Below are 26,702 nucleotides of genomic sequence, written 5' to 3' on the forward strand. Positions count from 1 at the left end.
CAAGGTGCTGGAAAGTCAGGGGTTTGGACCCTTGTGGGGGTTGAGATCTGTGAGAGGCGAGGAGGGCAGGGGTAGGAGTATGGCTGAAGGCGCAGTTGAAGAGGAGGGCCTTGAGACGTGCCTTGAAGCAGGTAAGGGAGGGAGTAAGGAGAAAGACTGTGGGATGGAGTTCCAAAGGGTGGGGCCAGAGAGGCTGAAGGCTCAATCGCCGATGGTGGGGGGGCACACAGCCTGGATCTGTAGCACCCAAATTAAATTGTGCCGTTTGTAAAAAGGCCAAGTCATCAAGTGAATCCCACACAACTTGCCTGCCGTTGGTTTTGCTTGCTGTAATTGTAACTAGGTCATCCAGTCAATAATTTATGATAGAATTAATCCAATGGACACCAGTCAGGAGACAGCGAGAGGAGAGGCAGAAGCAAGAGATACTTTATTTCAACCCTCTGCATTATTCTGGTCACTTGCCTACCTATCTCCTGCAATATACAGGGAAGATATTGAACCTTGACATGTTAAAATCTTAACGGGTACTTGGGTAAGTTTGGATCAGTCCTCCCATCCCTCCTACCATATACCTTAAATCAGCATAATGTCAACTGGGCAGGACTGGTGCTTTCTGGGTCCATAGAAAGACTAACATAGAAAAAGGATAACAATTTGACAGAAAGTGCTTCAGTGACACCAAAGATTATGTAGCACTGATGAAGAGCGATGTTTCTGGAAGGATCAAAAGTTTAAAGTGAAATTTGTTCTTTAATGTCTCAAAGAGTGGAAGTGTGTTCTCCTTTCCTCACACTGGGACACTCCCGGGAAGACTTAAAGAGATTTGCGGAAGAGGCAGCAGATTTTAATCTAAAGTTAGAAAATGAAGGCAACGGAGGAGTGCAGGGAGGACACAAACAATGTGATATTCCCATCTGCTGAGCTGCACCACACAGGGCAGGTCAAGTGCTTCCTTACAGGAGGAAACACGCGAGAGCTGGCCGTGACTTGGCCTTGTCCTCCTGGCTCAGAACAGCTTCGATGAAAGCTTTACGGAGAGCCGTGTGGTCGGGAGCCTGGTTAGTACTTGTATTTGTCCAAGAGGCGAGTGTGACTCTGGAATCAACTGAAATACATCAACCTAGACCGTTAAAAGGATTTTATATAATTTAGACAATGCCAACTGCTGAAAACTAGAATAATAATCCTTGCATTTGATATAGCGCCTTATCACGTCTTCCAGACATCTCAAACCATTTCACAGAATATATAATAAGTGAATTGACTGTATATTTTGTGGAAGAAATGCAGCAGCCAATGCCCCAATAAGAGTCGTGGATTGAGTGACTACATTTTTTCAAATTAAGGATTATGACCCCTAGAAAAGCGAGTATATTTTGCAGAATTTGGGAATAATTCAGCAGCAGAACCAATAGCAGAAATATAATATACTCTCTCACACTTACAGTTTAAAAATCCAGATCCAAATTTTAATCATGTTGAACTAGTTATCAGCTGAATTCAATAAGACTTTTTAATAACCCGATATCCAAACCAAAATACTGATTTCATTTTTGCGGTTTTAAAACTACAAGTGCAGTAAAATTAGTTTCCGCACGAGGACCAGCTGGAATGATATCAGCAGCCATATAATGCCATGTCTAACAAAGCTGAAACACAGTGCCCTTGAGGTTAATGTGCGGTACACCCACATTAATGTGCATGAAATTGGAGTTTAATTTAGCGTTGAAGATGTTAAAATCACCGGTTATTCTCAAAATGTGACCTGGACATGTTCTCTTGGTGTTAATGTTCCCAAAATAAAAGCGTAACTGATGAATTTTAAATTATTGTTTTTGTCAAATAGATGAATTTCAAAATATTGACGCAAGCCTTCACTCAGTGAAAAACAAGGGCAATATCCTCAATCCTTGAGGAGCTACATTTCCAACCTTGCCTTGTCCTCTGTGGGAAGCACATATAATGTAATAAGCCTGGACACTGGCAAGAGGTGCTGCCCCCAGGAGACGTACCTATCTTAGCTCCTTTCTTCAAGAGGGTGACGACCACCGCAGTGTTGCGGCAGCCGACTGCTCTGTCCAGGGGTCTCATACCGCTGTAGTCGACGTGCTCAATCATTGCTCCGTGGTCCACCAGAAACTGCACCTGTGAGAACAACCGGGAAATCCGGAGATTAGAAACTCTACTGACATCAGCTCCAGGTCAGAAAATCTCCCTCTGTGCCATGATGCACCGACTGTGATTCATGCAATGACCGGGTGGGGAGGCAAAGAGGTGACACATTTCTTTTGGAATCTCATCTTCATCTGACTCACATAATGATTCATAATTTTATTCAGAGCGCTGCCTCAATGCACGGCAACAGAACAGTGCTTCCTCTCCTGTCTTCTTCAACATATACATCCATTGGAACATATTGGGCTGGAGTTAAAGCGAAAACATTCTAAAGATGTTCCGTGAAATTAACATAATAATAATCCTTGCATTTGTTATAGCGCCTTTTCATGTCTTCGGACGTCTCCAAGCGCTTCAAAGAATATACTGTAAAGTGAATTGACTGTATATTTTGGGAACGAAACGAGGCAGCCAATTGCACACAGCAGCGTCCGTCCCACAATCAGTCGTGGATTCAGTGACGTTTTTTTAAAAAAAGGGATTGTTACCCCCAGAAAAGCAATCCGCCAATCGACTAACAAGCGGGTTCCTACTTGCTGCTGGGTAAACAGAGGCGTGTGTGTGAAGTAAGGAAACTTGCCCAAAGTTTCACCCTGTCCGGGAACCGAACCCAGGTCCTCTCGCTTGTGAGGCGAGGGCTCTTCACTTGTCCTTGATTCTTACCACATCGGCGTCACCGTAAAACGCAGCAAGATCTAGCGGGGTTCGGCCATTCTTGTCCGCGTGGTCCGTAGCAGCTCCTCTCTCTACCAGCGACTGGACCACAGGCAGGTGACCTTTCAGACATGCCCAACTGAGGGCCGTTAACCCCTCCTTGTCCATCAACGCCAGCGAAGCTCCTGTAGAAGAGAAACACCCGTTGTGGAGGCATTCAGATGAACACAAGCTATCAGAGCACCTCTCTCCCTCCGCCCACTTCCCCCCAACACAGTCTTCAATTGGTAGACACTCTAATATACATGAGTCATTTTATACACCTCACAATTAATTGGTCCCTAAGCCAAACATCACTGACTTGTTTGGGGAAAAAATGATTAAGAAAACACACAAAACAGTGCTTTATTCGCTCCGAGTACATACACTGGTTATTTTCCTATTTTTCAGTCCATTTGAGGACTTGATGACCATTTTCTGACTTCATGAATCACAGCGTGTTTAAACTAAACACTGGTTCTGAGCGTAGTCAGTAATTTATTGTCTGCCAGAAAAAGTGAAATCCCAACACATTCTCTCTGGGTTTGGAGAGAAACAACAGCCCTCTACTCTGGCTGGTCTGGCATGTGCTTCAATGGATTATAGCTCTCATCTAATAATAATCCTTATATTACATTAGGTTTGCAGAATGCTACCAATTAAACCAAACAGATAAATAATAATAAAGAATAAAAAATAATTTGTCCATCAATCCACGACTTTTTGTGAGACGCTGCTGTGCGCAATTGGCTGGCACGTTTCGCCCACAAAAAAATACTGTCAATTCACTTTACAGTATATTCTGTGAAGTGTTTTGAGATGACTCAAAGACGTGATAAGGCGATATATCAGATGCAAGAATTATGATTATAAGCCATACCTTCTCTACACTATAAATGACATACATGGAGCTGCACTAACACAGGCTGGTGTCTATATGCCTAATATATTATATTCCTCCATCCTGTTATAGCACTAAGCCTTTCTCCGAAATTGCCAAATTTATAAAATGATCGATATTCCCAAGATGCTGTGAAGCATACCTTGGGCGAGCAGGAACTCCACTGTATCGAGGTGTCCCTCTGAAGCTGCCATCATTAGAGGCGTCCGTCCCTGTTTATCGGCCATGTTAGAATCTGCCCCGTGAGTGAGCAGCAAATCGACTATCTGAAAATACACACAGAAAATACAAACAGAATCAGGGTCAAAAATAAATCCTCCTTAAATCTTCTTTCCTCTTCTCTCCTGAAGACGTTTGATTCCCTTTCTTCTTGTAAGGGGGCATGGCTCCACACAAGCTAGTCAACCTCTGGTATCTTGTCCATTGTAGACAAGGCTGGACGGGGAGATCTGGTGACTGTTTGACTCCACGACCGATCCAGTTCTTACTTTACTGTTCACAAACAGAAAGTAAGACAGGAGAAGCCTGAGTAAGAGGACTCGGGAGTCTGTTAGGCAAGATCTTCAATCTGTTTGTCTCAAGAGGATTCAGAACCCACCACATAAAGGAGAACAGCGGAAAGTTATAAACATGTTTGTTGTCTGACGAGGGGCTGGAGATTCCATTAGATGAATGTAAAACAGAAAAGACTGTCTCATTAGTCTTGCATTAATAACTTTAGATTTCCTACAAGTACAGTGGAGTTTTTAATAATATAATCATGTATTCAAGCAAGTTGAAAAAAAATCTGAGAAATAGCTGAGAAGACAGCAGCTGGTAATTGTCTCACCTGCCAATGTCCTTGCCTGACTGCGCTGAATAATGGGACAATGCCCCGCCGGTTTGACTGTGACACGGCTGCTCCCTGCTCCAGAAGCAGTCTGCACACGTCAAGCTTCCCTCGGCCAGCTGCGGCAGTCAGTGCTGAAATCAGGATAAGTCAATGTCAGGATTTATGAGAATAATAATCTTTGCATTTGATACAGCGCCTTATCACGTCCTCAAGACGTCTCAGCGCTTCACCGAATATACTGTAAAGTGAATTGAATGTGCATTCTGTGGGCGAAACGCGGCAGCCAATTGTGCACCTGAAGGGAGGAAGGGGCAAGACCGAGGGATAGAGAAAGAGTGTCTAGAGTTTTGGGACGCAGTGGCTGAACTGAAGTGTGTGAATATTTTCCCAAAGGCCTGTTTCATTTGGGGCTCGATACGATGACAAATTTCTTCTGAGACCAGAAATTTCTTCTGTGTCATATTGACACACACAAGAGACAGACAGCCATAGGTATAATATACGTTGGAGGCAATTCTAGGAACTGGATTTAATACCGGCAAAGACACAGTCTTCATAGCCGTGCAAGCAATATCAACAGTACCAGTCTCAGCCCAAGAAAGATCAACAATTCTGGTCCAGGTCTACAGGTTTGAAATGCACAAAGCTATCAGCATTGGTGGCAGATTTAACTCATCAATACCTGTCTCTCCCCAAAGGGTGTCAAAGCTGTTGATCTGAGCTCGCTCCACCTCTTCCTCATCTTTCTCTGGTAGATCCAGCAGATACGACACAATCTGAAACAGAACGCAACACAGCACAGGATTGACGTCGATCATCTGACTTGTGGTACAAAAGACCGATGAGCTTCATGGCATTTTTCCACACCTAGGACTGCCTAACTGGTTAGAGCTTTAGCTCACAGGATGAAGACATACTTGCAGCTCAGATAAGACAGTCAACCAATGCTTTGGATTACTATGAACCTGCCTGAAACACGTTTGATTCCCAACATCTAAAGATTTCCAAATGACTACATTGCCTGAAGCTAATCCAGAAAAGCTGCAGAGGCTGATCTTCATTTGCAAGAGGCACAATTTTCTCTTATGAAAAATAATAAAAATAATAATTATGAATGGATAGGAAATACGTTTCAAAAGAATTCTTGGGGAGTGACATTTTGTTGTAGGTTAATTTTCCTCCTATTTTCTTTTGTTCAGTTTCCCAGTGAAAAACAGTAGATAATAAAGTAAGGCCACTGCTATTGCCACCCTTGAATTACACAGTCACTCAACTCACCCTCTGATTTCCCTTCCTTTTCTCGCTCTCTTTCTTGAACCAAGGCCCCTTCCCATAGCAGAGAAACTCACCACACCACTAGGAATTGTGGTCACAAACCCAAACCAAGTCACTCCACAGCCAAACTGGTTGGGCGGCTGAATACCCCCAGCACATACATGATAGGCTGAATGGCCTTCTTCTGTGCCGTAAATTTCTATAGTTCTACCGAGATACTGTTCCACCTTATTTCAATACTTCGAAGAATACAGATCAAATGAGTAAGACATCCCTGGAGCCGATCATTACCTCTGTGAATCCCATGCTTGCTGCTGCGATAAGTGCCTGCTGAACTGCGTGGCTCTTCTTGAACCCTCCCTGCTGTTGCCCTGCTAGGGTCCAGTCTGCCTGGATTAGAAACTTAACTACTTCCAGGTGTCCCCTCAGTGCGGCATGGACCACAGCACACTGTCCATTCTTGTCCAAGTGGTCCACCTTTGGAGATAATGAGAAATCAGCCAAACTTTTTAAGGAAAGCAGAGAGGCAAAGGATTCTGAACAACAGGGTCCAGCAGTCACACAGCTATAGAATCGGTTGCTACAAGTTGGGGTTTATGTCTCAACAGAGGGTTGTTTTTTTTACCCTGAGGGTAATAAATGCCTGGAAAACATTACCAGGAAGGTTGGTTGGGGTCAGGACACTGGGATCATTTAAGAAACAGCTTGATGCTGTAATAGGAACATGCTGGAAGAAAGAGATCAAATGAGCCAAATTGCCACCTTCATCGGAACCTATTTTGTGATCAATCCTCCTGGGAGTGAGGGAGGACCCAGCATATTTGGAAGACTTACCTTAGCTCTTCTTTTTGACAGTAGATTTACGACACTGAGGTGTCCAGATGCTGCCGCATATCCCAAGGGTGTCAGCCCACTCTCTGAGCAGGCGTCGACGTTTGCTCCAAACTCCAGGAGAAGTGCCACCATGTCGGAGTAACCGAGGTGAGCCTGGACACACAGTATTGGAGCGTTGTTCAATACTTCCGTCCGGTAGTTCACATTCGCACCGCCCAAAATCAGTAAGCGACTGACCTGGTTAACAGAAGCAAAGGGGAACAATATGATCAAGTCTTCATTCTTCAAATAAACAGAGAGTCATTCTACATGTTGTGTGTATGGTGTGAATTAACTGATAAGAGATAAATAACTCATACCCATTGTCTCCAAGCTAGAAAGGTAACTTTTCCTGCAAAGCCCGTTAAAGTTTGACATTAATCAGTTTATAAGACATTTTTATGAATGTTCCACTCAAACAAACAAGGAGTGCCAACCTGAACTTGTTAGTCAGAAAGCCCGATTAAGAAACACACATTTACTGTCTCTTTCCAAGCATCATAAATATAAATTTATGTGCAGCAAAATTTGCCTGCAAGCTACATGGCAAAGTTACTGAGTCATCATGTTTTTTAAAATTACAATAAATGATAAAAACAAAGGTCCTCAGGGAGACAATTACTGCGCACACAGTGTGATTTTTCTCCCTGTGTCAAAATTTCATTTCACCCAAGTTCAAATTAATGTCAAATTTATGAGTAATGAATTCGTATCCATCAAAAACTGGGTCAAAACTCCTGGTATTAACTAACATCATTGCAACAGAGGAGAGGTCTGAGCCCCTCTGTCAGGTAATGATCCAAATTCAGCCCTTGAGGCCACACCAAGTTTTGACTCTGATTTTTCTAACTGCTGCTTTACCTTGATGTTTGGGGTGTACAGATTCCGCAACGATGCTAAAGCTGTGGACAATCCCTCTGTGCTGTATGATATCCACAGGCCTTGCAGTATGGAGGATGAAACCCCAACCTTTTTGCTCAGACCCTAAAATAAAAAGAAACAAACATGTTAGTTCTCCACAGTGAAGGAACTAGAGGTGTCAAGTTCAACAAGCGTGTCCTTTCTGTGTGTCCTGAGACGCCATGCGGCTATATAAACCCAAGTTGATGTTGTTGTTTTCAGAGAGAATGTGATTCTATGTCATCCTTGCATGTAATACCCTACAACACTAAGAGCCTTGATATACTGGCTGGTTTGTAGTGATTTTCAATTACCTTGAAGATGTGTGCTTTAAGGATATGGTGTCCCAGCTCAATGGTCTGCTGGCGGTTCAGTTTGCCTTCCTGACGAGAGAACCAAAACGCCAGTAAAGTGTGGCCGCTCCTGGGCAAAGAGAAAGAATTGCCTTTAAAATTGTGAATTAGTGAGATTCAGAGTAGCTATCCTCAGACCTCTGAAAACATTGGATATAATCTCCCAGACATTCAAACCTTTACCCTTCAATAAAGAACTGTAGTATTTCCTTGGAAATCATCTGGCATAGTGTTCAGTTAAGAAATGTGTACCCCATCATTCAGTTTATTGATTAGAGAAGGCAACTGCTAGACTAGAAACTTAATTACAATGAATTTACGATGACCCTGACTTACGATGGTTTAGCCTTTTAAAGGGTACTTCTCTAAAGAGATTTGTTGCAAGCAGAAAATGTAGTACACAATGTAAGAGGAAAGCAAGTCTGTGGTTCTGCGTATGACTGCCAAAATCCACTATTTCGCTCAGGTGGCCATTATTCATGTGCGAACCCTGACAGCAAGGGTCTGGCAGACCATTTGACTGTGGGAGCCATCACAGCCCAGTCTGATGCGCTTCTCACCCACGCACCTTCCAGCAGGGGATCTCTGGATTGTTACCAGGAACCTAGATGATTTTCTCCCCCCTCCCCAACTCAAAGTGCAGAGCACAATTGTAGGGCTCCTCGTGACACGCCAGTGAGATTAACTAATTTAGCACAGACCTGGGATTGAACCTGAGACAGTGCTGATTTGTATGGCTCAGCTACTGGCTAGTATACAAGTATTTAAATCTTCACAGCAGTTAAAAACACAGCTGTAGTCTGTCCCTTTATGGCACACCATTAACCTTCAATCCAAGTACTCCCTTGTTTTCTGTGCAATCTTGAAACCTAGGGAGGTGCCACATTCAATAATAGACTGAGAGAGATGCTGAACACAGAGTACTCGCGATCTGAAACAGATGAGAAATGCTGCAGAATGGTGACAAGATGTTCCAGGCACAGGATTCCTCCATTTTCATTTATAAAATCTGCCTTTTAAAAAGTTAATATTTATTTAAGCTTCAAACTCCAATCCTGCAGGAAGATCTACGAATTCGCATTACCTACTGTAAGATAATAATAATAATCTTTGTATTTGATCTTTGCTTTATCACGTCTTCAAGGCGTCTCAAAGCGCTTCACTGAATACACTGTAAAGTGAATTGAATGTATATTTTGTGGGTGAAACGTGGCAGCCAATTGCACACAGCAGCGTCCCACAAACAGTCGTGGATTGATTGAGTGACCGAATATTTTTTTTAAGGGATTATTATCCCAGAATCGCGATCCGCCAATCGACTAACAACCGGGTTCCTACTTACTGCGAGGTAAACAAAGGCGTATGTAGTAAGAAAACTTGCCCAACTTTTCGCCCTGCCTGGGAATCGAACCCGGGCCCTCTCTATGGAGAGGGCTCTAACCACTATGCTACCGGATTCCACACTAGATATTATACATCTGCGCAACACTCGGAGACACTGCCCCTGAAAAGAAACTAACAAGGTGATTAGTTTTAGGGTTAGGGCATCAAATTAACAGACGTCTGTGACAATGTCAGGGCATCTTTCCAGAAAAGTAGACAGATCCCCCCCCCCCCCCGCGCCCCACTGAAAGGCAAGTATGAAACTGTACTCCAATCATCAACAGCTCCTTCACCTTGTGAAAAGCCATTTCTGGAGTCTTCGTGCAGCGGGAGATTATTGTGAATGACACACATTACACTGCAATGTGGTGATAATTAAAAACACATCTGCAGCCAACGTCTGAAATGCTGTGAAACTGCAGGAGTTTTGAGGCCTCAGAAGCAGCGCAGCGACCAAATTATTACTTTTTTTAAAAAAAAACACAGCATACGACACATTCTAAAAAATGAAAATAATTACTGGAGAATAAAGGTACAATGTTTAATACAGATCTTTCACCTGCGGTAAGATAGCAATATCGGAATAGAAAAAAAAGTAACTGATTTCCCACATTGTAAGGGCTTGATGTCAGTCAGACCAAAGCATTCGCTGCCATCACCGAAGGCAAGACCCGCACAACTGTCCTCACTCGGCTGTGAATAGTTACAGAGCAGTTTTGGCACTGGTCTGATAACAGGATGCATCGCCTCCATCTTGACCAGTAAATAGTGCACATTAAGGGTCAGGACACAAATAAATCTCATGCACATCAATGGTATAATGTTGATTACAAAGCAAATAAAATACAGTGCCAAGAAAACTGCAGTTAAACACACACAGCATTCCATTACAATTGGAATCCATTAGAGAAGATGCAATTTCCCTTAAAAGGATTTTAATTAATTCTTATTTTCAAAGTGACTTTACGTTGTTTAGACTGTCTGATATACTGCGGTTTACACTACGCGTAATGCTCTGGTGCCCCATTTGGAGGGAGGCTAATTATACCCCGAGTGGTATGCTCAGTGTCAACAGATACCATTTCTAAATGTAAACGGTTGTGTCGGGCCGCAGAATCCTGCGCCCTTCACTGTGTACAAGCACTGACTACTTGCAGCGTACGTGACCAGAGGCAAGAGTGGATGTCTGGTGAGGAATAAGTATGAGCTCGTGGGGGTATGAAAATATAAATTGTCCAGCGACACAAAGGCTGAGTATTGGAACTATCCCGGCCATTTTATTCAGCCCACAAAACCCACAGTCAAATCACTTTACAGTGTATTCTGTGAAGCGCTTTGAGACTTCTGGAAGACGTGATAAGGCGCTATAATCAAATGCAGGGATTATTAGTATTTCTGCTTTGCCATCAGATCCTGTAGCTCCGTGGTTAGAGAATTTGCCTCACAAGCGAGAGACCTGGGTTCTATTCCCGGCAGGACGAAATGTTGGGCAAGTTTCCTTACTCCACACACCTTTGTTTACGTAGCAGTAAGTAGTAACCCGGTTGTTAGTTGATTGGCAGATTGCGCTTCTGGGGTTAATAAACCTTAAAAAAACAATAATAATTTGGTCACTCAATCCACGACTGTTTGTGGGACACTGCTGTGCGCAATTGGCTGCTGTGTTTCGTCCATAAATACACAGTCAATTCACATTACAGTATATTCTGTGAAGTGCTTTGAAATGTCTAGAAGATGTGAAAAGCGTTATATTAAACGCAAGGCTTATTATTATTATTATCAGCTTGTCTGCAGAGGGATAGCTTTCATTTTGGAGTGTGATTGTGGTTTAAGAATTCCTGCAGCGCCCTTTCTCCCACTCCTCAGCCCCGCTGGTCTGGCCAGTCATGGAGCGCATTGAGACATTCTCCCGATGTGAAAGGCGCCACAACAAATGTAAATTGTTTTAGGGCATGAATCAGTACAGCCAAGGCATCTACTCTTTATACGAGTCAGTCTGGAAGTCAGTAATCATGTGGCTCACTAACAGCACATCACCACACTACTCAAGTGGTCTCTTTTCCGACCGTAACCAATTTAGTTCAGGAGTCAGTCAGACTAAGGCTCAATGAACACGCCAGCGTTCACTAAAGGTTCGTAATATTCACTGAAGATACAGAAGCCACCTATCAACACTTCATTAGGAGCTTCAGAACCACCACCTGCGCCCCGTCTCCAAGCTTCTTCATTTAGCTTCATATCACCACACATTGCAATGCTACAGCTTCAGTTTTTTTTTCCAGCTCTACTGTTTACTTACAGAATTGAGCTTCCCATCGCACAACCTTTCGGTGGGCAGCATACGCGCATTTATATCAGGCTTGTTTACGGATAGCAAATTGAAGTCATAGCTCACAATGTGCAAACTGCACACAAAAAAAAATCGATGGTGCTTTGCTGTTCATATCTCCACAACCTCAGGCGAATAAGCCAACAACTACACTGTGTTGTTCACTGAATCTGTCTTTATTCTAGAGTTGGTTCTTTGTCTAACTTCAAATCATTGGCTAGCTTTGAAGTCAGAAATGTGCCCTTGTACAGGAGGGTTCCAGAAGAAGGTCCGTCGTCACGTTATATCAAAAGAGGAAGAAGGCGTCACTGCTTTCCAAATGAGGCAATTGCAAAACCAAACCTATTTTCACACCTAGTCTTGGAAATGTCAGAGAAATGGCTGCCTTAACAGGAGGCCAGAACCATACACTGCGTATCAAAGTAGCACTTTGATTTATTTTTAATTCATTGGGCGAATGAGTACTTTTCACACCTTTACTTAGTTAAGGCTACTATGGAGGCTGAAACTGGAGGATTCTTTTGATGGATAAAACAGCCATAATCTCTCCAAATTAAGTGCACAATTAGCAGGCTAAGTGTTAATCTGCTGCAGTAGTTTCATTTTTCTGGACTTATATAATTTTAGCTCTGAACCTTCCACAAAGCATTACACTTTATTTTAAATGAGCTAAAGTGGGCAGATGGTAATTGATGGTTTATAACAACCTGAACCCCTTTTAAAATCCTCTCTGTGTTTGCAGCATGAATATTTTAATGCAGGGATTGGCAGATTGTCCTTTGTGTCAGAAGCATTTCCTTCTTCGGTGCAAAAAAATTCTCTGGCCTACCATTACCACATTGCCATCGTTAGTCTTGTCAGGACTCATTTTTCAATACCAGTTTCTCACTGAACAGAGAAGGATGGAGAAATGTGCGTGTAACAGACAATTACACCACCACCAGCACGACTCAATTAGGTACATTTAAACTTCTCATTGGCACAAATTTTCATTGATTTAAATAAAATGCCTCAAGCGCAGCAGTAGCTTTCTGACCTCGCTCTGGAGTTTATTTTGGGTGAACCCTCCTTTGCCTAGATGGCTATCGTGCCAGCAGCGCAGGATGACAGTGAGATTGAAGTGTGTACCTGTGAAACCAACGTGGTTGGCTCAGCACTTGCTATAACCCTCCAGGAGGTAATCAGCAGAGGTAAAGCACTCCTCCCATTGGAGTATAAAAAACTACATTCTAAATAAATAATTCAGGGGGTGAATCTCCCTGGGAAGCTTGTCGCTTCCTATTCAAGCCCTTTGGCAAGGCAAGTTTACAGTTGCTTATTATTGAGGGAATGGTGCCATGTGCACAGGGGCAGGAGGAACAGCAGAAGGAGAAACGGGGAGGAGAAAGCAGATTAGCAAACATGCAGTCACTCTGCAAGCACAACGAAGATCAGAGCTGAATGAATTCTTTGAATGAAAAAGCACCGAGATTTATCGTGTCTTAGCAGTGAGGGCAGTGCGCAGCGCTTTCAAACTCAATTTAGTCAAAAGCAGATTTCAAACATCATTCAGCATTGAAGGATCCCAGAGCGAGTCTACCACAAAAAAAGGGAACAAATATTTAATAATATTTAATAACAGTTCCTTCCGTTATTGACACAAAACGATTATATAAAACTGTTTTAAGCGCCCCTTCTCCGTGGAAACGCTTTGTTCCCTTGTCCTTTTTAAGGATAGTCATAGTTTCTACAGAATTAATAATAATTCTTTGGCTGGCAAAATGTACAATTTCCCACAGAGTTTTCCTTATTTCAATTACTTACAGATCCAAACTTTATAGAAACATTTGTACTCGATATAGCACCTTACATTGAATTGTCTAAGGTGCTTCACTTCACACACAATGAATTGTTTTTTTTAATCCACGGATTGTGTGGGAACCATCCCTTCTGTTACTGAACAATGTCAAAGTAAAATCAAGGGAAAAAAATAGGAATATTTTAATTGGATTACTTACTATGACTATCCTTGTTTCCCACAAGTTTCCACAGAAGAGTTAAGATGGAGCCAGTGTCTTACCTGGGATCACACAGGAACTTGGTCTTCTCTCCTTCCTCTCTCCAGATCAGCCATTCTCGGAAAGATGGGTGGACAAACATCCGGGTCATATCTCGGCGCTTTATCAGAAACATAGAGAGATTGTCCATTCGCTGCTGAAAGTCCTCCCATTCCAGGCTGCCCTCGATGTTCCCTGCGTTTATTGCCTGATAAAGCTGTTCATCAGTCATTGGGTGCAAGGAAGCCACTGCCACATTCAGTAAGGGCAGCACCCGCTCGAAGGAGGATTGTGTGGGGAACTTCATGTTACACTGTAAGAGGTAGACCTCAGCCAGGGAAACGGGTACCACTTTATAGCTGGAGCTCTTGAGGACAAGGTATCCCTTTTCAATCAAGTCAAAAGTCAGCTTTAAGTACAGGTATGATCCTTGGCTCAAAGCCTTAAGATGAGTGCTGAGTTTGCCAAAGGTGGTGTTGTCCATCTTGCCATTGAGGGAAATGTTATTCTGGATTTCAAGGCTACTGTGAATCCGGTGGAGGATGTAGGCCTGAAGGTCCTGGTCTATGGCCTCATTCACATCCAGTTTGTCCAGATAGATCCTGTGAAACGGAAGCAGCTTAGCAACTTCCTGTGAAAAAAAAAACAAGATTATAGCCCAAAAAATAACAAGAGTTCAGGATAACTAACGTTTTGGAGTGAAATACTTTTAATTTGACCAGATTTGCTCCAGGTTGAAGCGCAAATGCAGCTAGATTGAGCAGCGATCTGAAGCGTGCAAATGACTGAGGACCCCAGTGGTCTTTTTGCATTCATTTTATCACCCGAATTTGCTTTGTAATGTTGAGTACATATCTTTTAAAACACAAGTCACTTTCCCTTCACAAGAAATGCAAGCTTGCAAAAAGGAATGTTTAGTAAATAGCCTATTGAGACCAACCATGTCTGTTGCTGCCAGCCGAGTAGGTATGACCCACAGTATTGTTATTATATTAGTGACCCGCTTTTAGTTTGTTAACATTGAATCCTCCCATTGTTTTGCCCTCTTCCTACCCCGCATGTACCTGAAGAGTGGTGCGAACGGTCACGATAAGTTTCAGCCACGAGGGAAATTTCCCAATGGTTTTAGTGAGAAACGAGACAATTGTGTCTCCGTAATCTGGTTTGTGGAATTCCGCTTCATTTAAGCCATCAATTAATATGATAAAATCTTCATCTGCAATCTTTTGTTCTGAAAGAAAAACAAAGATAAATAGGAACATTAACTCTGTCCTTCAGATCCCAAGGGATTACAGCTCTCAAAGCCTAATTGTTTGTCATTACATATACACTGGGATAGTTTGAGAAATGTGCTGGACCACGGGATTCTTCTACATCCGGGCAGAATGAATGGAATTTGACATTTTTAATTTGACCTGATTTGCTCCAGCTTGAAGAGCAAATGCAGCTACATTGGAGCAGTGATCTGCTGCGTGGAAATGATTATGGATCCCAGTGCCCTTCTTACAGTCATTTCATAATCTGAATTTGCTTTGCAATGTTGAGTACATATCACTTTCCCTTCTCAAGAAATGCGAGATTGAGTCTTATTTAGCTGTTGAAATCTGTCCTCAATGAGGAACAAATCTTGTCTGCAATTCAGCAACTCTTAAGAGTAATTTCTGGTTATGCACGAAAGCAGACCGTGCCTCATCAGCCTTCTCCTGTACATTTACTACGATATACTGGGGAACCAACATCAAATGCTGCGTCTTCTTGGTTCTCCCAGTGTAAACAGCACCAAACGGCATTAATATAATTCACGCACTGCACCATCTGCACCTACCCTTGCGCAGGTTGTCAAGTGGTTCCAGGACTCCTCTTCTGAAGGATGCCATGGGATCTTGTACACAGGAGCGTAAACTGAGCATGCTCTGTAGATGCGGCTCTCGAAGCAGTTGCTCCCTGTAGGCAACAAGTTGTGGGGACCTGCAGAGCAGCGCAGCCACGTTGTGAACAAACTCGGGGACGAGGCAGGTGTAGGCGTTATCTGCCTGGCAGTAATGATAGGCGACCACCTGCGAAGAGAAGTGCAACAAGGAGTTTCATGAAAATAGCCACAAGATCTGCTGTTGTAGCCTTAGTGAGAACATTCCTGGCCTTTATATAAACATAATCTGGAGATGTGAGACTGTGGGATTTCTGACGGTTTGAAAGGGCTAAGTCACTCAAACAAGTCTTTCTCCAGAGGGAAGCGGGCAGGATGACCCAAGCTCATCACTTAACACCTGTCAGAAATAACAGAATAAATTAGAATCTCATTCCCTCGATGCTAGATTCAAATTCCTAGGCTCATTTAAACGCAGCTCGATGATGTAATACGAGGACTGTGGGGAAGATGCAATAAATTGGGCTGAGAGTCTTCCTCATCCTATACTGTCAGTAAACTCTTCTTATGCAACAGTACATCACCGGTTCATATATTTAGGATCCCTTTAGCATGAGTTGATTCCCATTCTGGCACCCTGATTCTTGTCCCCACCAACTTTTTCTCAGGTTGGTAGTTCCCGAGAAAACCAGTCTTCAGTAATTATATATTCCATGTGTCCCGGAAAGCCATTCAATGCCAAAATATCCAATCAGATAATTAAATTGATGACTCTTACAGTTGATATCTGGGTATTCAATCAAAAGCAATCTGATCAATAGATCACATTCTCGGTGCTAGGATGTTAGTACAGAATTCAGACCAATCAATACACACTTAATGACAATACCATCTAAACAGTTAGCACAGTAACTTGGATTAGTAATTGTTCCCGTAATGCAGTTTGAACTGAGATAAATCAAACCATGGCAGACAAGAACACTTTAAGTAAACCAGCCAGAATGTGGCAACCTCAACTCAAATGAAAAGAGATTTGTTAGGTTAGATGTTCCAGATGTAACATTTCTATCAACAATGAACTGACTGAAAAAGGTGTAAATACACTGAAAAAAGGCTATCTGACAACAAGCTGGTGACAATAATCCCATCCATCTCACAAACTAGCAGTGAAAAGGAAGCCAAACTCTGGTAATGGGTCCCCTGCTTGCAATTGAGTTGAAGAATGTGAGAAGGACTATGTATTTATCACGTGTACAGCGCACACGATGGATTTTTCTGTGGCAAACCTCAGCAACACTAAGGAACAGAAAGTGGGGAGATGATAAACTGATTGTGAGCATGTTTCACGGAACATCCAATATAACCCCGAGACACGATCTGAAAATTAGGAGGTCAAAGACTGTTCTTTCCTGGAGTATTCTGAATCTATAGAGTAGCAAGGACTTATTGCAATAAACGGAGAATCTGCAAATTAAACCAAGAGGCCTGAGACAAGGCTAATGGCCGAATACAATCCATCAGAGAACTGGAGCCAGGTTCAGTTAAAGTTTTTAAAAGTAATTTGGAGACTTCAACAACAGCTTGCACCTACATAGCGCCCTCCACGCAGGGCTGCGTCTCAAGAGCACTTAAACTTGTAATCTAAGCTCCAAAGTGAGGACACAGCAGTCAAGCTTCACTGGCTAAAAGAGTTTCTACTGGAAACAAGTTCAACAAATGCCATTCAAGGCTCAAAGAAATAATAAAATCCTGAGCAGGGAGCTGCCCCCTGCCAGACTTGCTGCAAAACAAACGTCAGTAATTGAAGTGCATTGGCACTATTTCGGGCGGTGGTACCTGTGCGGCCAGCCTCTTCATGGCTTCCTCCTGTCGCCGGCGGAGCTCAGGCGTGCTTGGGCAGCTTCCACTTGTGATAGAGGGATGGGTCTGAGGTGGCTGAGTCAGTGGTAGATCCCGGCTGCCTTCCACATCTACAGAGAAGACAAAACAATGAGAGATGGTTAGAAAACCTCATTCCATAGTTATTACACAATGCAGGGCAAACACTGTTGGTCTGTGTATTCGCCTGTATGGTTCTCCATACGATTCCCCTTTCACTCACTGAGGATAATAATATTAATCCTTGCATTTGATATAGCGCCTTATCACTTTGTTAAGACCGTCTCAAAGTGCTTCACTGAATATACTGTAAAGTGAATTGACTGTAGATTTTGTGGGCGAAACGTAGCATGCAGGAGTTATGTGAGAACATTTACTTTAAATTATTATTACTAAGCCACAAATACATGGACAGATGACATACTGTCTGCCAGGGAACAGGCTACAGACAATATCATATTAGTATTCTGGCAGTCAGGCGATCCAGTCAATCAAGGAGATTGTAGTGGGCGCCATGGGGTTCTATACAGCTAACTGCGTGTTCTTGTTTCTGATGATTTTAATCATTCGCCTACCGCAGTCCCACTGGACTTCTCCTGAGCACCATGGCCACTGACCGGACTTCTAATGTGGTCGTTCTAGACAGGAAAATTGCAAGTCCCACGGCAAAAGTCAGAGTGTTGGCAGTTATGTTGTATACTTAAATATTTCATAAGTGTCAGAGCATTTGTGTGCCACATTCCAAAATATCTGTTGAACTTTTTGGTTCTTTGTGTTCTGTAATTCCCAACACTGGGTTCTGCACTTCATTACATTTCAAATAAAGCAATACAAAGGCAAGGAGATTTCATAGGAGGAATGAGGGAGATATGACCTTCAGTCCTGCCGAGGGACTAAATAAAACAAACCGAGAAGCAACTAGAATATAAACCTCTCTACACTGAAGTTTGCAGAGTGTCAGTGTGGAGAACGTGAAGCTTAAATAAATAAAAATAATAATAATTTGGTCACTTAATCCACAATGGTTTGTGGGACACTGCTGTGCGCAATTGGCTGCCGCATTTCACCTACAAAATAAATAGTCAATTCACTTTACAGAATATTCTGTGAAGTGCTTTGAGACAGCTCAAAGACGTGATAAGGCGCTATAACAAATGCAAGTATTATTATTATTAAAACTCACTGAACTTGCAGCTGAGACGGCTCAATCCAATCTACACACCCCCCCCATGGGCAACAACAGAACCTCTCTCAGCACTGAAGCAAATTGCAGCACTCCTACGAAGACCAGACTGATATCAACAAACTCAGCCAGAGATAAAACATGGGACAATCCTGGTCTATAAAACTCACTACACTTAACAGTGGGTCGGTATGCAATCGAACCATCAGGCAAGGAGTTACACCTATATTTATTATCTTTGCGTTATGAGACCCAGTGCTGAACAGTTAAAAACAATTTTTTTCTCTGCTCTTTATAGAGCTGGAAAGAAACGTGGACACCCAAGGGGTTAAGACCCAATTTACAGTTCGCAGCAGGACTGCTAACTAGCGGTAATGAAGAGCAGCTGTTGCTTGGCGGCACAGCACGGCACTTCATCGGCTCCACCACTTACTTCATGCCGAGAACTTGCTGATTCCTTCAGTACCACTGACCAGCACAAAATATTTGACCGATGATGCAAGTTGTTTGGCACCAGAACCAATGCCCCCGGGACCCTCCACATCAGCCTCAGCAGCATTTTACCTTATTTTTTAACTGCAGAATGAAGCTGCAATAAATTAAAATATGGCAGAATAGTTTCAGAACAGTTAATGCAATTAAAATGCTTCAGTTCATTTAGAGTAAACCGCAAGCTGGTTCTGGAAGATAACATTAAATGATCTTCAGATGTAAGAACCACTAGTCAGTTTTCCGATGTGGCTACGATTTCCCCCATTTTCTCTTGGTCTTTCAGGCTATGGGGAAAGCGCTGAGCAATCGGTTTCAGGAATCCACCACAAGCCAGTCCTAGCCATTGCCATAGCTACTAATCTGCTCCGTCCACTCAGCAGGCTCCATGTCCCCAAGCCGGTTCGCCCCACCATCGGTGATTAGAGCTTCAGCTTCTATGCTCCCACCCTTTGAAACTCCATCCCTCAGTCCCTTCGCCTTGCTTCCTCCCTTGCCTCTTTCAAGGCACGTCTCAAGACCCTCCTCTCCACCGCGGCTTCGGTCACCCTCCTACCCCTTCTTGCTCCCAACCCCCTGCTCGGGTTCAAATCCCTGACTGAGCAGCGCCTTGGGATGTTCTCCCGACGTGAAAGTCGCTGTGTAAATGTAATTTGTGGTTGACTTATCTGCTATTGACGTATGAACAGCAGTTACATTATCTATTCAGAACCACTGACGTACTTGCCCTGGAGCTTGCACATGTCTAGGGACCTGCTGCGCTGCTTAGATCAATATAAAACCAAGTCACAGACATGGGCAATGCAGCAGAGTCCATAAAACTCCTAACATTTCAAACAGGCAGCTCCATATAGCCTGAAAGGGAAGCAAACCAGGTGCATTTCTAGTTTGATGTGGAACCTTTGCTTGATCTGTGGGGCAAACGTTAGTAACTTCCTTTGTCCAGCACACTGTTCACAGGGAGCTTGCAGGACTGCGAGCAATTTGAAGCTTGCTTCAGATAGCGCTTTTAATTATTCCATTCTAGACTATTGAACACATGTGTTATGTGTTCTTTATTCATGGAAAACAACACCCATGAGGTGTTTCATTAACTGTCCAAAAGAGCAGCCTTATCAAACTTAACAGTTCTGCAAAAACATTTTGTTTAATCTTGTTTAGCTCAACAAGGATACCAGGAGAGGGCCCAATGAGTGATGGAAATGTTCAGAAAGGGCAGGCAACAGAATCATTTTATGTATACTGTAAAGTGAATTGAATGTATATTTTGTGGGTGAAATGTGGCAGCCAATTGCACACAGCAGTGTCCCACAAACAGATGTTGAATGAGTGGCCAAATTATTCCTTTTTTTTTGAAGGGATTAATCACGGAAAGCAATCCGCCAATCGCTGGTTCCTACTCACTGCTGGGTAAACAGGGGCGTGAGGAGTAAGGAAACTTGGCCAACGTTTCGCCCTGCCCGGGAATCGAACCAGGTCCTCTGGCCTGCAAGACGAGTCCTCTAACCACTAAACTACAGGACTCCATGCAATTTTTATGAAAAGAAAATAAAGAATCTTTTGCTGAAAAGGGAAATATCACTAGTGCTTAAAAATAACCCTGTAAACCACTCCTGGGACACCATCAACCTGATGAATCATAGAACATTACAGCAAAGAAACAGGCCATTTGGCTCATCAAGACTGTGGTGGTGGTGTTATTTTAAAACTCCACATGAACCACCTCGTCTCATGCCACTCTCTCCTGCTCACTTTCCTATCCCATCAGTATTCCCCGTTTGCAAGCATCTAAAAGGGTCCCATTTCCCTTGCTCACGTGGCATGTAGGGATCTGCTATTACAAACAACTGGAGGGTCTGTTTCTCAGAAATGTCGGCTGATTTATGATCTATGTAGCAGACAAGAGGATTAGCAGTCAACCACAGCTGTTTTCATTTTGTTTCAAACTGGGGTTTCTCTGCTGAGGTCCATGGCTTTCTGGAATCGCTTTGTTAAATGTGAAATACTGTGTATATATATATACACTGCATTAACCCCTTCACCTACCCCGCCACTCATTCATTAATAATACCATTTGATATAGCGCCTGATCACGTCTTTGAGATGTCTCAAAACGCTTCACAAACGTACTGTAAAGTGAACTGAGTGTATATTTTGTGGGCGAAACACAATTCACACAGAAGCAGATGTGGATGCTACAGGTCTGTTTGTTATTCTTTTTTTATTTAAGGGCGTTCAGCTCGTAAGGCTGTTTTACGGGAGACAAAACAGCGAAAGAGGAATTCTCCAATTGCAATTCCAATAACTGGGAATCAATCCCCTTTGGTTAGCAAACCAAATGCAGCAACTAGTGTTGCAAATAGACAGGTAGGAATGGAAACCTACAGATGAAGGTCAGGAGGCACTTTGTTCAATTTCATTCACATTAACCATGTGGTTGAGACATACTTAATTTTTAAAAATCAGAATAATTATAGTGGAGACAAATTCTAGAACCACAAACCGAGCACTGGAGCAAAGCCCAGATGTGCTTTTGTTTTCTGACATAGTTTGCCTTTTGTTGCAGGGCTCCCTCATGCCAGGCAAGATGTGTTGGTTGACAGAAGGGACGGGTGATGTAACGGCAGCCTGCTGCTGTCATTGTGGCTCAGTAACCGCTGCTCGGTGCAGGATGGCAGCTGACGGTGTGATTGCACTCTGGTTGCTCCCTACCCTCTTCAGGAGGGGAAGCACCTTGGCTTCCCTGCTCTTCCTAACAGAGTGGCCTCATGTCAAAGCTAAGCACCCCATGTTGGTTGAGCTCTTAAAGCTAAGACTCAGAGGAGAAAATGAAGAGGATAGCTGTATCTGGCTAGCTGGATATGAACGCAGAATCATAAGGAGTAGATATTGGCAAACAACGGTTCAACAGTGATGCGATCTTTCCAACTTTTCCAATGTATGTAAACATAGTGTATCACAGTGTACATACGCTTTGGAGATGCATGTGGACTATCAGACGCGATCTGTCTCATTCGAGACCCATGGCAGCTGAGGGCGACCAGTCTTGAGATGATGGCTGTTTTCCCAAATCCTATGTTGCCAACGATCACTACTCCTCGGTTCACACTCGAGTTTCCACACTTTAACTGTGCATCTATCTCGTGGAAGAGCCAGTCACGGCCAATGAAGACAGAGTCAGTAGTGATGCTTGGTACTTCAAACAGCAGCGGTTTTAAGGAGATATCTGGAGGTCTGTATGGTGCAAAGCGTACTGTGAACAGAGAGTCAAAGTCAGATCAGTGTCTTAACCACACCCTTGAAGCAGAAAACAAAATCTAAAGCAAACGTAATAAAGACACCACACAGGTGTATGAAGATGTTTCTTGCCTGGTGCCTCAGTGGTGTCTTGCAATCTTTGCTAGCTCTAGACAACTGTGAATGTTGTGCATAGAATGAGACTTCCACGACAGCAAAATCAACTGGAACTAGCAAAGATCACCCGCTCAACCACCCTGAATGATTAAAGGGCACAAATTGCCAACTACCATTACAATTACAGGACGAGGCAAGAAGAGTGTCAGTATCCTTACAATACAGAACAGCAGTGGGCACATTCTAAATGTTACATAACGAACACTTACGATCCTGAGAGGGAAGTTTTATCAGAACTTGAAGAGAAGTTCGAATGTTACTGGGTTTACCGTAATAAGACTTACTTGTTCTGTTGCTGTTTTATTTTCACTTAATTGCATATATTTCCTGATCAAAATCAAAGCATTAGAAAACTTACTGCTATAGTCTCCCTGTTCTCAGATAAATTATTTAAAGCAGTAAATAGATAAGGTGATATGAAAGCCACAGTTGATCTTATTTTTGAATGATTCTTAAACTAAAACGAACCACCTGCTCGGATCCAAATCCCTGACTGTCCAGCGCCTTGGGATGTCCTTCTGAAGTGAATGGTGCTATACAAATGTAATCTGTTGTTGTGGTGGAACAAGCACATTTCACATTCGGATTTTCTGCAGTTTTTAATACTGAACCATCCCATGATAATTTTTTTCAAATTGAAGGAAGTCATCCATTGAAACATTTTCAGCCTTTAAACCAATTATTAGTTCCACTGATGATCAATAACAGGAAGCCACCAGGCTTTAAGTACTTTCACCGCTGGCATCTGTCCATTGCCCCGAGATCAATGAGGAGCAAGGGTCAAAAGCAAAGATCTTTGCATTGTACTGCCCAACGCTGATCTCACTGGACTGATCAATGAGAGTTTTAAAAAACTTAAAAGCCAATTCTAGAATAATTTTCAGAAGGCAAGCTTCTTCAGCTGCTCACCACAGGAAATAGTTCACTGTGGAGCAACTGCAGTATAGGGAAAGGCCCAAAAGTGCCTCTAACTGTAAAATAAATTAAGTTGTGAAACGATTAAGATTGTATCGACAAGAATTGTAACTTACGTGAATGCGTGTGCCAAGCATGGGCATTAGTGGAAGCTAAAGCAAAAATCAGAGAAAAGCCAGAAAGTGAGGTAAAATGTTACCAACAAGCACAAGAGATAAAGTAATACAGAGGCATCGTATGTCAAGTGTGGAATGCATAACCCCCGATGCTTAACAGTTATATTTCAACAAACACAGGGGCAGCAAACTTAAGAGGTCTTTCCCGTGTTATTTTCCCCTTCAAAAAGCCAGGACATCGTGTGTGGAATATTGGGTGTGGTGGCCTGTGGGACTAAGCAGGTGCAACTTCAGCTGTGACAGCAGTTTTGGAGGATCGGGCTCTCTTTGTTGTGCTATTTCTGGCCCTGTATTCTCTCAATTCGCACTACACTCCATGTTTGCCTCAAATGTTTAGCCTGAAAAGGCCGATCAAATAACTGAGTGTTACCAGTGAAACACATGGCCAATCTAAAGCCCATTTAGGCAGCGTTGGCCCTTCAATATGTTACATCAGAACATACAACTCAAGTCGTTTGAGGCAGAAAACATGCAATCTGAAAATACATCCATTCTGGACTCCGGCCCATCAGGAAGTGGGTTGAATCCCTCGCCACTTTACAAGAGTCCCAAAGCGGGTTTGTCTATATTAATATTTGCTGCAATCAGGTTCCAGAATGTATCATCATCCCCAATCCTTTGAGCCATGCATTACAAGGATAGAGACACATTAGCTGGTACGAGCATATGTTCAGGGTTTAGGTTTATTTCCAGCATTTTATGTGAAAGATAATCAGATTAGTTTCAGAGGGAACGTTAGTCAGTCAATCCACTGTCTAACTGAGTTTACATTTTTATCTGCTCCGCTGTAAGGCTTTGACGTTGTATCAACTGTAATCCCACCGGTCATTGCATAGAGAGATGAGAGAAGCATGACTCTTCTCTTGTTCAGGCTGTTGGGAAGCTGTCGAATGCCCCAGCGTATAAGTTTGTATAATTGATGATCACATTAACCCGGGAGTGCTTCCTACCTTTTGTACACTTTCAAATACGTAGCATTTCTATTGTAAAGAAGATGTACGACAAAATGACCAATGATGAATCGACAATTCTCGAGATGATGAATCAGCGAGTGCCATGGGGACCAAGTAATGAACGCACTTACCCGAGTCTGAGAAGCTTCTCTAATTTTAGGACATTTGTGGGTTGACAGTGAGGAGGAATTAACAGTCAGTTAATTAGACAACAGCATCTGCTCGTTTGAGCTAAAGGGGATTCAAAGCAGATGAACAATAGGGGTGACGGAAATTAGGTTCCTGAGGCGGGAGGTGAGAGAAAAGAGGAATAATTATAAAGAAATAAGCCCTCTCTAACTTGTTGGAAGCAGAGTCGTATAACCAAATTCACTTGGAAAGTCAGCACAAGACCAAATTCTTCCCAACTCCTTGCATGCCATTCCATGTTGTGACCGATGGAAAGGGAGACATCAGTAGAGCCACATGCACAATGCTGCCCACTCTTCCTATTCAGCAGGAGGACACTGTATGTCCAAGGTGTGCTACCTGCAGGCCTGACCAACAACAGTGAAAACTCATCACAACCACGGCATGCGAACGTCAATAGCAGACTGCAGCCTCGGGACACAAACCTATCTCCATCTGGTTTCACTGCACCCTTTTTTATAAACATTTATGGTAAAGAAGACTGTGTAGTTCAATGTATAGCATCTTCTGAAGAAGGAAAGGTCCATTCATCTCAGCTGGCTAGAATCGGGTATTCATGCGACCCACTTTTGGCATGACTTTAAGTGCCTTTTCTGGCATCCTACCACACAGAAGGGTCTTTGATGTTTGGGAAGAGTCACTGCAGTTCACTTGCCAGAATTGGGATAGAAGCTGTTATTACCAGCAGTCACCCTGGAGTACAACTACCCTCAATCCTTTCCAGGTGTGGGGATGGGAATGACCAGTGAAAGCTAGGGTGCAATCAGCACCCAAATAATGGTAAAAGGTTGGCAATGTTTGGGTCGAAGCATCTCTTGGAATATGTTAAATCCACACGCAAGACGTGGTTACAAATAAAATTGCTCATAAAGCGTTTGTTTGAGATACAAGAACATGGCCAAATGTGATATTTGATGGTCTATATCTCAGTCTATTGGCCTGAAACAAAAGCAGTTGGCTCTAATTTGTCGGGTGAGGGGGCCAACATTGACTTGGGACGTTCTTTCAACATGAAAGGAGCTCATAAATGTAATTCCTTTTTGTAAATATTACATCATTAGAGGATAAAGAAATGAAACAGTCCACGTGGATTGTACAAATACTGTCCCCATTAACTAAGGATGGTATCTAACAGGAGACAGGTCACATGCGAGCAGCTTGTTCATCCAGCATCTGTACCCATTAATTCAATCCACAAAAGCATCTCTTCTGTTTCCTAGCCTAACAGGAAGCCCTCAAAGTTCGAGGGCTGATGATTCTAATCAGACAGAACTTAGAAAGTGAGCTAATGCAATATTGTACATGCCAGGATGCAGGAAGACTGGTTTTAAATAACTAACACTTGGGAGTCATTCTCTATCAAGGGACAAAGCTGTACTGGGAAGCCTGAGGCCATCAACAACAACTTTGAACCATTCACGTGCGGGGCTGCAGACAGTACCAGATGCTGGAGTGTAAGGGGCCAGTCATACAGAGAACAGAACTCCATGTCGGCCTTCGCCTTGCCTCACAGTGTGAGCTGCCGCTTACCTCGCAGGTCCTGCTGGGTGCGGCCTCCTGCCATGTGCTGACGTGGCATTCTAAGAGATGTCCGCAGTGGCGTGTGACGCTGCTCATCGAGGTAGGCCAGGTCCTCCAGATGAGCGGAGCTTGTAGCTGAAAAGTAACAGCATTGTTTGACAGTGGTTTGTATGCAGATCACCGATCGAGGGGAGGAGGGGGGGGGGTCAGAAGATGAGCCTGTTTCCTGGAAGAAAACCAGAAATCCAAGCTGCACCAGAGATCAGAGATGTATTTGATTCAGAGAGAGACACACACGCCCCCCACCCCCCACCTCAAAAAACACTTGCACTCACAAAAATAGATCAGTGAAGCAGCAGCTGAG

General features: G+C 43.1%; 1 protein-coding gene across 1 annotated transcript in view; it reads right to left on the reverse strand.

The window, feature by feature from the left end:
* The window catches only part of LOC103187735 (protein TANC2), a 140,033-nt gene that overhangs the window by 18,999 nt on the left and 94,332 nt on the right, over window positions 1-26,702 (reverse strand). The window contains exons 9-24 of the mRNA XM_042343161.1: window positions 26,348-26,473; window positions 23,616-23,651; window positions 22,142-22,423; window positions 17,457-17,590; window positions 15,579-15,810; window positions 14,818-14,984; window positions 13,777-14,384; window positions 7,967-8,075; window positions 7,614-7,736; window positions 6,714-6,950; window positions 6,171-6,356; window positions 5,287-5,380; window positions 4,602-4,735; window positions 3,915-4,038; window positions 2,842-3,017; window positions 2,016-2,148 (exon numbers count right to left, since the gene is read on the reverse strand). Of these exons, the coding sequence (XP_042199095.1) occupies window positions 2,016-2,148; window positions 2,842-3,017; window positions 3,915-4,038; window positions 4,602-4,735; window positions 5,287-5,380; window positions 6,171-6,356; window positions 6,714-6,950; window positions 7,614-7,736; window positions 7,967-8,075; window positions 13,777-14,384; window positions 14,818-14,984; window positions 15,579-15,810; window positions 17,457-17,590; window positions 22,142-22,423; window positions 23,616-23,651; window positions 26,348-26,473 (2,901 nt within the window). The remainder of the gene's footprint in view (window positions 1-2,015; window positions 2,149-2,841; window positions 3,018-3,914; window positions 4,039-4,601; window positions 4,736-5,286; window positions 5,381-6,170; window positions 6,357-6,713; window positions 6,951-7,613; window positions 7,737-7,966; window positions 8,076-13,776; window positions 14,385-14,817; window positions 14,985-15,578; window positions 15,811-17,456; window positions 17,591-22,141; window positions 22,424-23,615; window positions 23,652-26,347; window positions 26,474-26,702) is intronic.

This window comes from Callorhinchus milii, unplaced genomic scaffold (assembly GCF_018977255.1).
Source record: "Callorhinchus milii isolate IMCB2004 unplaced genomic scaffold, IMCB_Cmil_1.0 Scaffold23, whole genome shotgun sequence".
NCBI lineage: Eukaryota > Metazoa > Chordata > Chondrichthyes > Chimaeriformes > Callorhinchidae > Callorhinchus > Callorhinchus milii.